The 12,204-nt window shown below is 49.1% G+C and overlaps 1 protein-coding gene across 1 annotated transcript; it reads left to right on the top strand.

Annotated features, from left to right (window-relative positions):
• Positions 1–4,025, top strand: PEAK3 (PEAK family member 3). The gene is made up of 4 exons (XM_030509226.1): positions 1–139; positions 887–1,017; positions 1,282–1,940; positions 2,444–4,025. Exons 1-4 carry the CDS (start codon positions 39–41, stop codon positions 3,443–3,445), a joined length of 1,893 nt encoding a protein of 630 aa, XP_030365086.1. The 5' UTR covers positions 1–38; the 3' UTR covers positions 3,446–4,025.
• Positions 4,026–12,204: the final 8,179 nt, after the last annotated feature.

Here is a 12,204-nt window from a genome sequence, read left to right as displayed (position 1 = left end):
GTTGCAGTGAGTGGTGCAAGGAGATTCCTGGCGGTGCCATGGCTGGTGCTGGGGGAGCCTGGAATGGGAAGCAGGAGCTGCTGCGGAGCCGGGAGATGGAGCCACGCAGGCCCCCGCCGCTGCCGGGGAAAACTCAGAGGTAACAAACTGCTCTGCAAATGGGGCCAAAAAGGAGCTTCCCGCAGCACCCAGCAGGGCTGCTTCAGCCCAACGCTTTGCACCATGCCAGAGGCAGTGTGACAAGCTCAGTTCCACAACGGGTAACAGGGGCTGAGCTGGGTCAAAGAGGGACAAAGCCTGGAGGTGCACAGTGCCTGCAGCAAGAAAGGGAGTTCTTAAAGAAATCCACTGTGGTTTCGGTACCGCTGGTGGTGGCAGCAGGGTCAGAGCTGCAGGTTTGCACTGAGCCTGGGAGCAGAGAAGCGAAACCCCAGTGGGGCTGCAGACGGCTCCTTCCCCCTGCGCTCCTCCTCACGGGCTCCTGCTTTTCCTGCCCCGCACACAGGCTCCCATCCTACCCCACACACCCGGGATGGGGGTGCAAAGGCTTTTCTCGCTTTTGACCCACACCTCTCCCACCATCATGTCCTCCTCGTGGCCACGCAACAGGGACCACAGGGCAGACATGAACCTCCGTGTACATACACACATGGGTCTGAACTAGCATGTGAAGCCCCCAGGGCAGCCCCCAACCCTCTGGAGCACCCCCAGGACCCCCTACTGCAGGACCCGGAGTCCTTGGGCCACCAGACATGCTGGCTTTTGCCCCCAAACCATGCAGCCAGGGCTCCCCAGGCCACTGCTTCCCCTTTTCTCCTTATTCTTCCCCTGAGCCGGCACAGGAAGGAGCCAGAGGGGGTGATTGCTGACTCCAGGCTCTGTGCAGGGCCGTCATGCAGGCACAGGGCAGTGTGCGCACCCGCAGTGGCAGCCTGGACCTGGGTACCCCCATGCTGGACACCCCGGGGGACCGCCCACCCCGGCCCCCCAACTCAGCCCTCATCTACAGCAACGTGGGTGAGTGATGCCCCAAACCCGCTGTCCTCCTGCCCCCCAACGTCTCAGCTGGGGTGATCCCCACTGCTATCCCCATCCTCCTCCAGCGGTACCCAGCCATCACCCCTCTGGCTGGCGTTGGGCATCACTTTGGGGCTGGAAATGTGCAGTGGGGCAGATAACAAGATGTCTGTACTCCCGCCCCATGCCATGTCATATTTTCCCCCCTCTTCCCCCCTTGCTGGGAAGGTCTCAGACCCACTGTGTCTATTCCTCCCTCCCCAGGAGAGCTACGGGCCCACCTCACCCCCCGCAAGGCCTGCCGAGGGGAAGGAGCTGGGAGAACCCCCCCCCATCCCGACGGGACCCCCTTGCCTCCCCCACTGCCCAAAAAGCAGCTCCAGCGAGCAGAATCCCTTCCAGAGCAGGGGCCATCCCAGCACTGTCGGAGTGACCCCACAACATGGGGTGGCAGCATCCCACCGCCCCATCTGCAGTGGGAGGAGGGGGCTCCCAGCTCCATCCCCTCATCGGACAGACCCTCCTGGGCACACAAGAAGCGCTTGACCAAGTCCCAAAGTCTGGGGGAACCGGTGGCCTGGAGCAGCCTGCAAAAATCCCCATCACCCAGCCCAGCGGAGCTGACGTTTGGGATGGCAGACGGGGAGCTGGGGAAGCTCCTGCAGCTCCTGGACAGCCCAGACAGGGTGTGCAGGGTGGTGTTGGGGTGCCAGGAGGCTTCCCTGGCCCGGCTCTCGGCGCGCATCCAGGAGGAGCTGGTGGGGCCGGAGGAGCGGCAGCAGCGGCTGCAGGCAGGGCTAGCAGGGAAGAGCTGGGCAGCACTCAGCATCCTGGAGCGGGTGCCGTGCTGCGAGAGCCGGGACGCCTGGTACTTCCCTGTGGGCTTCACTTTCGAGCAAACCCAGCTGGTGTGTGCAGCCAAGGTAAGCAGGGACAGAGGGAAAATGGTCCGGGTGGAGCAGAGGGTGCGGTGCCGTAGACAAGTGTGAACCAGGAGCATTGGCTGTTCCATGCTCATGCTTCCCCTTTTTGCACCTACTTCTGCATTTGCTAAATGAGATGGTGCTGCCAACGCAGGCAGGGAGGGTGACAGCTCCCAAAGGACACGTCAAGGAAAATGTAGCACTGGGGGTGATTCCCTGGTACAAGGTCTTGAGGGGCCAGCGTACACAGAGGAAAAGATGGAGCAGAGCTGGCTCCTCAGGCAGTGCAGGATGAGACCCATTGAAGCAGCTTTGCAGCTCACCTGGGGGTTACAGCCACCTCGTTCCCCATTTCTTGCTCAAAGCCATTCTGGTGGGTGCCAGTGGGTTTGGAGGGCACAGGGGAGCCCAGCACCATGTGTGAAGGCCCTGAGCTGAGGTGGTGGATGAGGCATCCTGTGGCTCCATCCTTGCAGCTGACCATGTCTTGTCTCTCCTCGAAGGTCCCCAAGCCATGCTGCAACAGCCTGGGGATGCAGAGCTCCCTTGGGGTACACTGCAGCATCCAGCGCGTGATCGGCCGCTTCACCGACTGCCTCCCTTGGGAGCTGGTGCTCCCTGGAAGCCCTGGGGAGCAGAGTCGGTCCCCGTCAGGAGAGGAGCAAGCCTGTCCTGCCACCCATCCTGTCCTGCAGGTCCTTATCTCCCCTGAGGTTCCCTACCAGACTCTGGCAGACTTCGTGAAGGGATCCCATGGTTTGCACAGGACCTGCCCTGGGCACTATGAACGCCTGGCTTGCCTCCTCCTCCTGCAGGTGTGCATGGGGCTGGAGCATCTCCGAGTGCAGAACGTGGAGCAAGGGGATCTCTGCCCCGAGAACCTGCTGCTGGTGCGGTGCCCGTGTCCTCCCCAGAGCCAGCAAGGCAAGGAGGCATCCCTAGGGCTTTCCCTTCCAAGGCTGCTCATCAGCAGCTTCTTCAAGGTTAAAGATAAGCAAAGACCTTATTCTACTAGCCAAGAGCAGGACTGGACAGAGGGTCTTGCTGCACCACCCTCCCTGGTGGCAGATGAGCTGAGTGTAGGCATGCTGATCTATCAGCTTTTGCATGTGGACATCTCTCTGGAGAGCGCCTTGGGGTTCAGAAGCAATAGACTTCCTGAAATCCCCTCCCTGTCCATCTACTCCACGGGACTCAAGCGTCTGGCCATGCTGCTCCTCCACAGAGATCCTTGCAAGAGGGTCTCTGTTGAGCAGGCAAGGAGCATCCTGCAGGTCCTGCTCTGGGGGCCTCGCCAGGAGCTCTTTGCCAGGACAAAGAAGACCCTCATCCTGCTCCGGAGCTGGGTGGAGGTGAAGAGGGCACTGCTGCTCCTCAGGTTTGTGGAGAACTCAGCTGGGGCAGTGGGGAGCCCTGGCCTCGAGGAGTGGCTCTGTTGCCAGTACTTCAAGGAGGTCACCGAACATACACTCTACCAAGTGACCCAGGCTCTCTACACTCCTTAAAGGCAAGCTGAAGTTCAGCTCATCCACAAGGTCTCAAAGCCAAAAGCCCATGAGGACCTGGCCAAATCTACCAGCTCACAAGGAACCCGAGCTGGTCCTGGCTGGGTAAAGTCTGTTTCCAAACCCACTTTCCCCACAGCGCAAGAATGGTGAAACTGGGACCAAACTCCCACCTGTGGCTCCTACAACGCAGGGTCTGTTTTTACACCCTCAACCAGTTTTTGTTTGATACTGTGAGTCCAGTTTACCGGAGCATCTCAGGAAAGATGACTGAATAGAAGCCACAGCATCAAGCGCCAGTTTAGTGGCTGATTATCCCAAGCAGAATTTATGGGGCTTAGACTTTGCACAAAGTCCTCTCAGACCCCTCCTGTGGCCACGAGGCTTTCATTGTTTCAAAGCCACACGTTACAGCTCACCTGAATGCACCATTAGCAAAGGAGAAATACAATAAATACCTCGTACAACCAGCTCTCTTTAGAAACAATTTGTGGCACAGCCACAAATATAAATGACATTTTAAAGGGGGAAATCCAGCAGCCACAGATCTTCAATAAAATCCAGAGCTGAGCCTCTTAAATACTGGTCCTTTATTGCTTCTTTGACGGCATTACACAGCCCAGCGAAGTACCCACAGAGAAACACAAAGCCAAACTTCCTTACCCAGCAGTGATCAGCCAGAATGGCCTCGATGGTGTCTAATAAATAGCTCAGGTCAGTTTATGAGTGGTTCACCAGGGACCAGGCTGTAGGATTGGTCTCTGGCTGCACCAAGGCAGGTCCGTGGCATCTGATGCTTGCTATGAAACATGCAGCACCACGTGGGATCCGCACCCTGGTCCCTGAACCCATGCGGATGCCGGGTGACTGTCACAGTGAAGCGCCATGCAAGGCCCTGTTCAGGTCATGTCAATTATTATTAATTAATTATTAATCTACCCAAGAGCAGCCTCCATGGGCTGTGCACACAGCAGGATGGACCATCCCGGCCTTCCCCACAGCTACTGCTGGGCCAGCCCCAGCATGCCCATGGACATGGGCAGCAGCACATAAGGCAGTCACCAGAGCCTGTGGCATGGCTGAATTGGGGAGGATTCCTCCTAGGAGTCCCTGAGCTCAAAACAACCCCCAAAACCCAAGTAAAACAGAGCTGTGACACAGGCGCCCCCAAGGTGAAACCACAGAGCAGGATGCTCCCTGCTCCATCATTTGATGGGTTTCTGCCTCTGGCCCTGCCCATGGAGCATGGGCAGGCAGCAGCCCCATCATCTGGGGCTGAAGATCCAGCCAAGACCACAGCACATCTCTTCAAGACTTGGGGGGACTGTTCCCTCCCAGAGCAGCACCCAAACCCAGCAGCGCAGCCTCCAAGGGGGGACCAAACAAGCTCCTTGGGCACACAGACCCTGACGTGGTTCACAACCCGAGCACAGCCGGGCCACATAAATGTTCTAATTTCAATATGGGCTTTGGGGCCAAAAACATGCAGGAGGGGTTGTCCCGGGTGAGCCCCAGCCCTATCCCCACCGCTTCTCCTGTAGTATCTTGTATGGCTACAAGATGGCAGTAAAGCCCATGGCACGGCTGGGACCTGCCCAAAGCCACCTTGGGTAGCTGATCCTGGAAAACAAAGACAAAACTTGCCCAGCCCACGTCAGCACCTCCGAGTACCCCCTGCACCCCCGCTTCTGGTTCCCACCTTGGGTGACCCCCTCCCCTTGTGCCAGGAGCAGCTTGGAGCAGTCCTGTGTCCAGCTCTGGGGCAACAACACAGGAGGTACATGGAGCGAGGCCAGAGGAGGCCACAGAGATGCTGCGAGGGCTGGAGCAGCTCTGCTCTGGAGCCAGGCTGAGAGACCTGGGCTGGGTCAGCCTGGAGAAGAGAAGGCTCCTGAAGGGGAGATCTTAGAGCAGCTCCAGTGCCTAAAGGGGCTCCAGGAAACCTGGAGAGGGGCTTTGGACAAGGGCCTGTAGGGACAGGACAAGGGGGAATGGCTTTAACCTGCCAGAGGGGAGATTGAGATGAGCTCTGAGGCAGAAGCTCTTCCCTGTGAGGGTGCTGAGGCGCTGGCACAGGGTGCCCAGAGAAGCTGTGGCTGCCCCATTCCTGGCAGTGTTCAAGGTCAGGTTGGACACAGGGGCTTGGAGCAACCTGCTCTAGTGGAAGGTGTCCCTGCCTGTGGCAGGGGGTTGGAACTGGATGAGCTTTAAGGTCCCTTCCAACCCAAACCAGTATGATTATGCACTTCAGACCTTTGCAGCCTGTCAAGTAAAGGAGGAACATGCCCACCTCCTCTTCACACTGGCCATTGGCACAACAACAACTTCACAGCTTGCCGAAAACACCCACAGGAAGAGCACAATTGTACAGCCACAATATGGAATCTGCTCTCTGCTGCACCTCTGCGGGAGATAAACGGACAGCATAACAACCAATATGATCAAATGCTGACGTTTATTGAGCCAGAATAACTGTTTATATATTCTTTCTGAGTGTTCACGAGAGCTTTATACAATCCTGATTGGTTGAGTTTACCAACACACGCGCATAGCTACAGCTCATGATTGGTTAAAGCTTTCAGTTCACACGAAGGCCTTATAAGTCCTTAAATTTGCCAAGTTCCGTATTCCACATCCGGGAGTTGTTTTTCTTGAGCCAACTTCTTACTTCGGTTACTTCGAAATGTCCTTTTGTAACCTTGTTGTTAGGCCGCAATGCCTAATTCAAACTCTTGTTGTTGACATGAGTCCTGGATCGCTCATGTGTCCATTTTGCACTAAATAATCTTCCACAATTCTCCCTTCTTTTCTTTGAGTGATTCACACATTTTTAATTGATTTTGATATAAAGGCCATTAAACATCACCACAATATACAAGCTAATACAATAAAAATCACTATTGGAATTATCATAATTAAGCCAGCTTTAAATAAGTCTCTCAGCCATCCTTCAATACCCAATTTTCCTAACTATTCATCAATACCGTGTATAACGGTCAATTTTTTCATGTTGTCTCTCAGTTGTTACAACTGCTTGTGAATGGAATGTGAATGGTCAGATAAGCTCATACGACACATTCCTTCAAAGTCTTCACATCCACGGCCTTGAGCTAATAGCAAAAAATCAATAGCTGCACGATTTTGTAAAACTGCATGCCTAATACTATCTATATCTTCTGTTAATTCTGATAATACGTCTGATGTAATATTTAATTGTTTGGCCGTCCAACAAGCTAATCGATCAATAGTTTTGAGAGCCTTTCCTGCAGTTGCTCCTGGTACCAGAATTGCTAAAAGAACTTTTGTTGGGTTGTCTATTAATTGTATATTATCATCACATGTTGGACCTAATTGAGTGATTGATTGCCAGGCACGGGTGGACAGTGTTCGGTTACCCAACAGTTGTCTCATGCTAGGTACAAACATGGTCAATTTTCCGATATAACACAGTCCTCCAATTACATTTTTTGGAATACCTTGCCATGCTCTATCTCCACAAATTAAAAAATAACCTTCCGGTAATTGCTTAGCTGTTTGTTGTTCCAAATTGGCACTTTACTTTGTAATGTTTCCGCACCCACAGCACCTTGGCAATAGCCATCTTGGTCTTTATAGTCATAAATGCTTTCCTTGCTAGTTACGTTGGTCCATTGGCTCCAACTGAATGATCTATAATAATTTGTTCCAGTAAGGGCAGGTCCTCCAAAATAAAAAGACGCGTTCCCTGGAGTAGAGCCTAACATACCTAATTCTTGGGGGTCCCAGGGCATGGTTTTATTCAAGTGATTTATGATTATGCTCGCAGCTATTCCTGTGAGGTTTTTTCCTCCCTTACAACACTGGGGTAGAGGAGGTAACGTACATTTAAACTGCTCGTAGCATGTGGCATTAATTTGTGATTCGTTTAGTATGGTGTCATTACTCACCCATCCCTTGCAATCTGCCAAAAGTAGATAAGGGACCCCTATCAAACATGTTCGTAAAGGGTCTTCGGGTCTGGACATAGACAAACAAAATGATGATTGATTTGTGCTGTTTGCCCATGTCACCCACATATTTTCTCGGGGGCTTATTCTGTGAATGCCGTGACTACATCCTATTCCTAAAACAATGATAACACTCAATCCTGGCAGGATTTGTTGAATTCCCTCCAAGGTTTCACCCATCGTGCTGGGATCCAACGGAGTCCTTCACCTGTAAGCAGGCACATATATCCTCTACTGGTCATTTGTACTTCAACAGGTCCCTTCCATTGTCCTGTCTTTAAGTCTTTATATTGAACCAAAATTTTTTCTTTCTTTTCTAAGCCATATTTTAACACACTACTGTGAATGATCATCGGAGGTTCGTCATGATCACCTGCTAAATGCAAGTAATTTAATACATACAATGCTTTAGCTATACGTTCAGCTGGTCCCATACCATTTTCCCCCATTTTTTGTTTGAAGAGCTGATTCTTTAAAGTTTGGTGTGCTCTTTCTACAATAACTTGTCCTGTGGGAGAATGGGGGATACCTGTAATATGTGATATACCCCATAGTTGGCAAAAGCGTTGGAATGTTCGGGAAACACATGCAGGACCATTATCTGTTTTGATTGATGATGGTACACCCATAACAGCAAAACAAACATAAAGACGTTTCATTACGTGTTGAGCAGTTTCCCCTGTTTGAGCCGTTGCCCAAATTACCATTGAAAAGGTGTCTACCGTTACATGGACATATTTCAGTCTACCAAATTCCGGGATGCATGTGACATCCATTTGCCATCGCTGTAGTGGTTTTAATCCTCAAGGGTTAACTCCCAAGCCAAGTCCGAAGCCTACTTTCTGGCAAGCAGGGCATGAGTTCACAATTCCTTGTGCATCGGCTTGAGTTAGGTGGAATTGTCATCTTAACATTTTCGCACCTTGGTGAAAAAACTCGTGTGATAATCGTGCTTGTTCAAAACTGCTAACTGGAGGTCCTGTCCATGCAGAAGCAACAAGCTGATCTGCCCGACTATTTCCTTCAGCTAGTCCACCTATATTTTGATGACTACGAATGTGAGTTATGAAATAAGGTTGTTTTCGACTATTCAGCAGTTGTAAAAGGGTTAATAATAATGTATACAGTCTCTTATTTGTTACTTCTCTTAACATAGACTTTTTTAATCGTTTCACAATTCCAACTGCATATAATGAATCAGATACTATATTGATTGACACACTGGGCCAATTCTGAAAAGCCCATATCACAGCGGATAATTCAAGTGTTTGTAAAGAGTCATTGTTTTCCCCTTGTAAAACATGGTCTGTCCAGACCCCTGATTCTTGCCACATTACAGCAGCTTGCTTTGAGCGTTTTCCTTCATCTGTAAATATTGTTATTCCTTCTACAGGGGTTTCGGAATTAGAACTTATTTCTTCAAATTTTTGATCTTGCCAAATTGTAATCATTTTATGTGATGGATATTTGTTAGTGATTGATCCATAAAATCCTGCGATAGCTATCTGCACTTCCTGTGAAACATGTATCATCCATTCCAGATATTCTTGTACTACTGGTACAAATATAACGTTCGGTTCTTGACCAGACATCTCAATAATCCTGGTTCGACCTTTTATAATGAGTTGACTAAAGGTCTCTGGTTTTGTTAGAACTGTCTTTTTTGGCTGTATGGACAAAAAGATCCATTCTAAAATGATTAATGGGTTACAACGTTGTTCAATCCACTGCATTATCAATGCAAATGGATACGAGCGCTTCTTTGTTGAATTGATTATCATTAATATTATTGGTTGTCCATACACCAGTCTATGGGCATGACTATGTACAATTTTTTGTGAGATTTTTTCTAAACTTGACTTTTGTTCATTGTTTAGCTGGCAGAACTCATTCGCTTGGGTTGGAGTTCCTACCAATTTTATGAGTGGTTTTAAGTCATCATTTGTAATTCCACATATACTTCTAACGCATTGAATAGCTCCTACTAATTTTTGTGCATCAGTCAATGTTCTTAGAACCGTCTTTAGGCTTAATTTCTGTGGTTTAATTGTGCTGTCTTTAATTATCCATCCAAGATATTGCCAAGGTGGTCGATACTGGATCTTTTCCGGGGCTAACTTTAGTCCTCCTGACTCTAAGATATTTGTGATGCCTTGCAACACTTTTTCTTTGTTCAAATTCTTTCCAGCAATCAATATATCATCCATATAATGATATATCATCAAGGTATTAAACATCTTTCTCACAGGTTCCAATGCCCAGGCAACAAACATTTGATACATTGTTGGAGAATTTTTCATGCCTTGTGGTAACACAATCCAGTGATATCTTTTTGCAGGTTCAGCTTTGTCAATAGAAGGAACGGTAAAGGCAAACCGCTCTGCATCCTTTGGGTGCAGAGGGATCGTGAAAAAACAGTCCTTTAAGTCAATCATTAAGAGTTCCCAGTTTTGGGGTAGCATTACCGGTGAGGGTAACCCCAGTTGAAGGGCTCCTATGTCATGCATGACTGCATTTACTGCTCTCAAGTCATGCAATAAACGCCATTTTCTGCTTTTCTTCGGTATGGTAAAGATAGGTGTGTTCCAAGGGCTAGTCGAATTTACAATGTGTCCGGCATCTAACTGTTCTGAACAAGTTCTTGGATTTTTTGCAGCCGTTCTGACTTTAGCGGCCACTGATCTACCCAAATTGGTTTATCAGTTTTCTAAGAAATTTTTACCATCGGCTGCTTTTGATCAATGGCCGCACCTAAAAAGGGGAAGTGATCAGTTTGGCCTTTAATTGAGACAATACGTCCCTTCCTATCAAGGCAATTGGTATGTTCAATACATAGGGTCTTGTAGATACTACAGCACCATCCTGAAAGCAAAATAATATCACTTCTTGACTTATAAATGTGGCTTGGACACCTCCAATACCAAATACCCCGCGTTCGAATTTATTAGAGGCCATTCTTTTGGCCATCTGCTAATTGGTACAATGGTGACGTCTGCTCCAGTGTCTATTATCATCCTGAGGGTTATTGTTTTTCCATAAGGATGTTTGAGTTCTAGTGATTCCCCAGGTTTACCCCTTCGGATATCAAGTGCAAACAAAACCTGAGGTTGTCCAGTAGATCCAAACCCTCCTTCTCCGCGGTTGCGGAGGTCGGCATGTGGTATTTGTGAGTAAAATGGTACTAACTGAGTGATTTTGCTTCCAGCAGGAATAGATATTGGAGGTGTCAATGTATATATCATGATCTTAATAATTCCCTTATAGTCTGCATCTATGACTCTTGGTAAAAGAAAAATTCCTTGTCTAGTTGTTGAAGATCTTCCTAACAACAAAGCGCTTAATCCGTGACCTAAAGGACCCCTCAAGTTTGAATCAACCAATTTCACTTCTTGTGTGATAAGTGTGACATCTACTGCTATTGCCACGTCCACTCCGGCACTTCCTGAAGTGCGGTGCGGCGGCGGTCCAAGCACCCTGTACTTGTGTTGTCACACGCGGGGGTTGTGCGCTGGGTTTCCAGTTTCCCTTACGCCTACATTCATTTGTGTTATGACTTGATTTTTTACAATTTTCACACCACTTTGCTAATGGTTTCTGATCTGGCCTATTTACCATTGGATCTTTGCATTGCTTTTTAAAATGACCTAATTTTCCACAATTATAACACTTCTTATCTTGCTTTTTAAATCCTGCTTTTTGTCTTTGTAACATTGGTCGAACTGCTGCTCCAACAGCAGCAGCTACATACGCCGCTTTATCAGCCTCTAACATTATTTTGGCTGCTTCCAGCATTTCTGCAGCACTTGCCCCTCGTGGTAGCATTCCCAGTGCTCTTTTGGTTTTTTCATTAGCATTCTCATATGCTAATGTATCAAATAATTGTCCCTTTAATTCTGGTCCCAAATCAGGGTGATTCATAATTGCTTCATGTAATCGATCAATAAATTTGCCATATGGTTTTGTGTTTCCCTGTTTGATATTACTAAAAGGTGGCATACCTTGTCCTGGCAAGTGTACACTTTGCAAAGCTTGAGATGCTAATTGCTGAGATAATTGTAAGACTTCTGTTTGAAACTGTGTCTGAAATTCTGCTCGTACAAATGGCCCATTCCCCATTAACATTTGTGCTTGAACCCCATATATAGGATCTTGTGGTTGTCTAGGGGCTGCTGCAGCTTCTTCACAAAGAAGTTGCCATTTATGATAAAAATGTAATTGTGCTGACGGTGGTAGGAGAGTCTGTACTACCATACGACTATCATAGGGCGTTAGCAAATTAGCAGTAAAAATATGTTGTAAAAGGGAGGCCGTAAATTGCGATCGCAACCCATATTGAGCGACAGCGGATTTTGCTTCTTTTAAGATTTTCCAATCTAAAGCGACCCATTGACCTCTTCCTCCCCCTGACCCCGTTATAACAGGGAACGCTGAGGGGAGGAGGTGCCCATCTACTACCGCATCTCGGATAATTTCCCTCCAGCGAACAGCTGGATCATTGCGCCCGCTGCCTGCACCACCCATTCCTCCCCCTGATCCCGATGGGACGGGTGGCATCGTCGGCCATGGTGCCAGCAGTCCACTAGGCGGCGCAGTAGGATAAATCAATGGTTGACGGGGCCCTGAAGGTAGGAAGGGGTTAGAATTATAAACCGACGGTGGTTTATCTGCTCGATTGACTTCGAGTTCCTCTAATTTCTTCAGTAGTTCCTGGAGTTTTCTGTCGCCTTGTCCAGCAAGGGTCTCAGTGGGGGGGAGTATTTCAGTTTCTAGTGG

The sequence above is a fragment of the Strigops habroptila genome, chromosome 20 (genome assembly GCF_004027225.2).
Source record: "Strigops habroptila isolate Jane chromosome 20, bStrHab1.2.pri, whole genome shotgun sequence".
In the NCBI taxonomy this organism is placed as follows: Eukaryota; Metazoa; Chordata; class Aves; order Psittaciformes; family Psittacidae; genus Strigops; species Strigops habroptila.
Note: the sequence above shows the minus strand (reverse complement) of the source record. Positions and strands in the feature narration are given on the sequence as shown.

Bases quoted from the DNA above. Each gene is read 5' to 3' on its own strand.
- PEAK3 (XM_030509226.1), top strand. From the start codon at position 39: ATGGCTGGTGCTGGGGGAGCCTGGAATGGGAAGCAGGAGCTGCTGCGG. The intron at 140-886 runs GTAACAAACTGC...GGCTCTGTGCAG, and splicing joins CTGCCGGGGAAAACTCAGAG to GGCCGTCATGCAGGCACAGG. The intron at 1,018-1,281 runs GTGAGTGATGCC...CTCCCTCCCCAG, and splicing joins CCTCATCTACAGCAACGTGG to GAGAGCTACGGGCCCACCTC.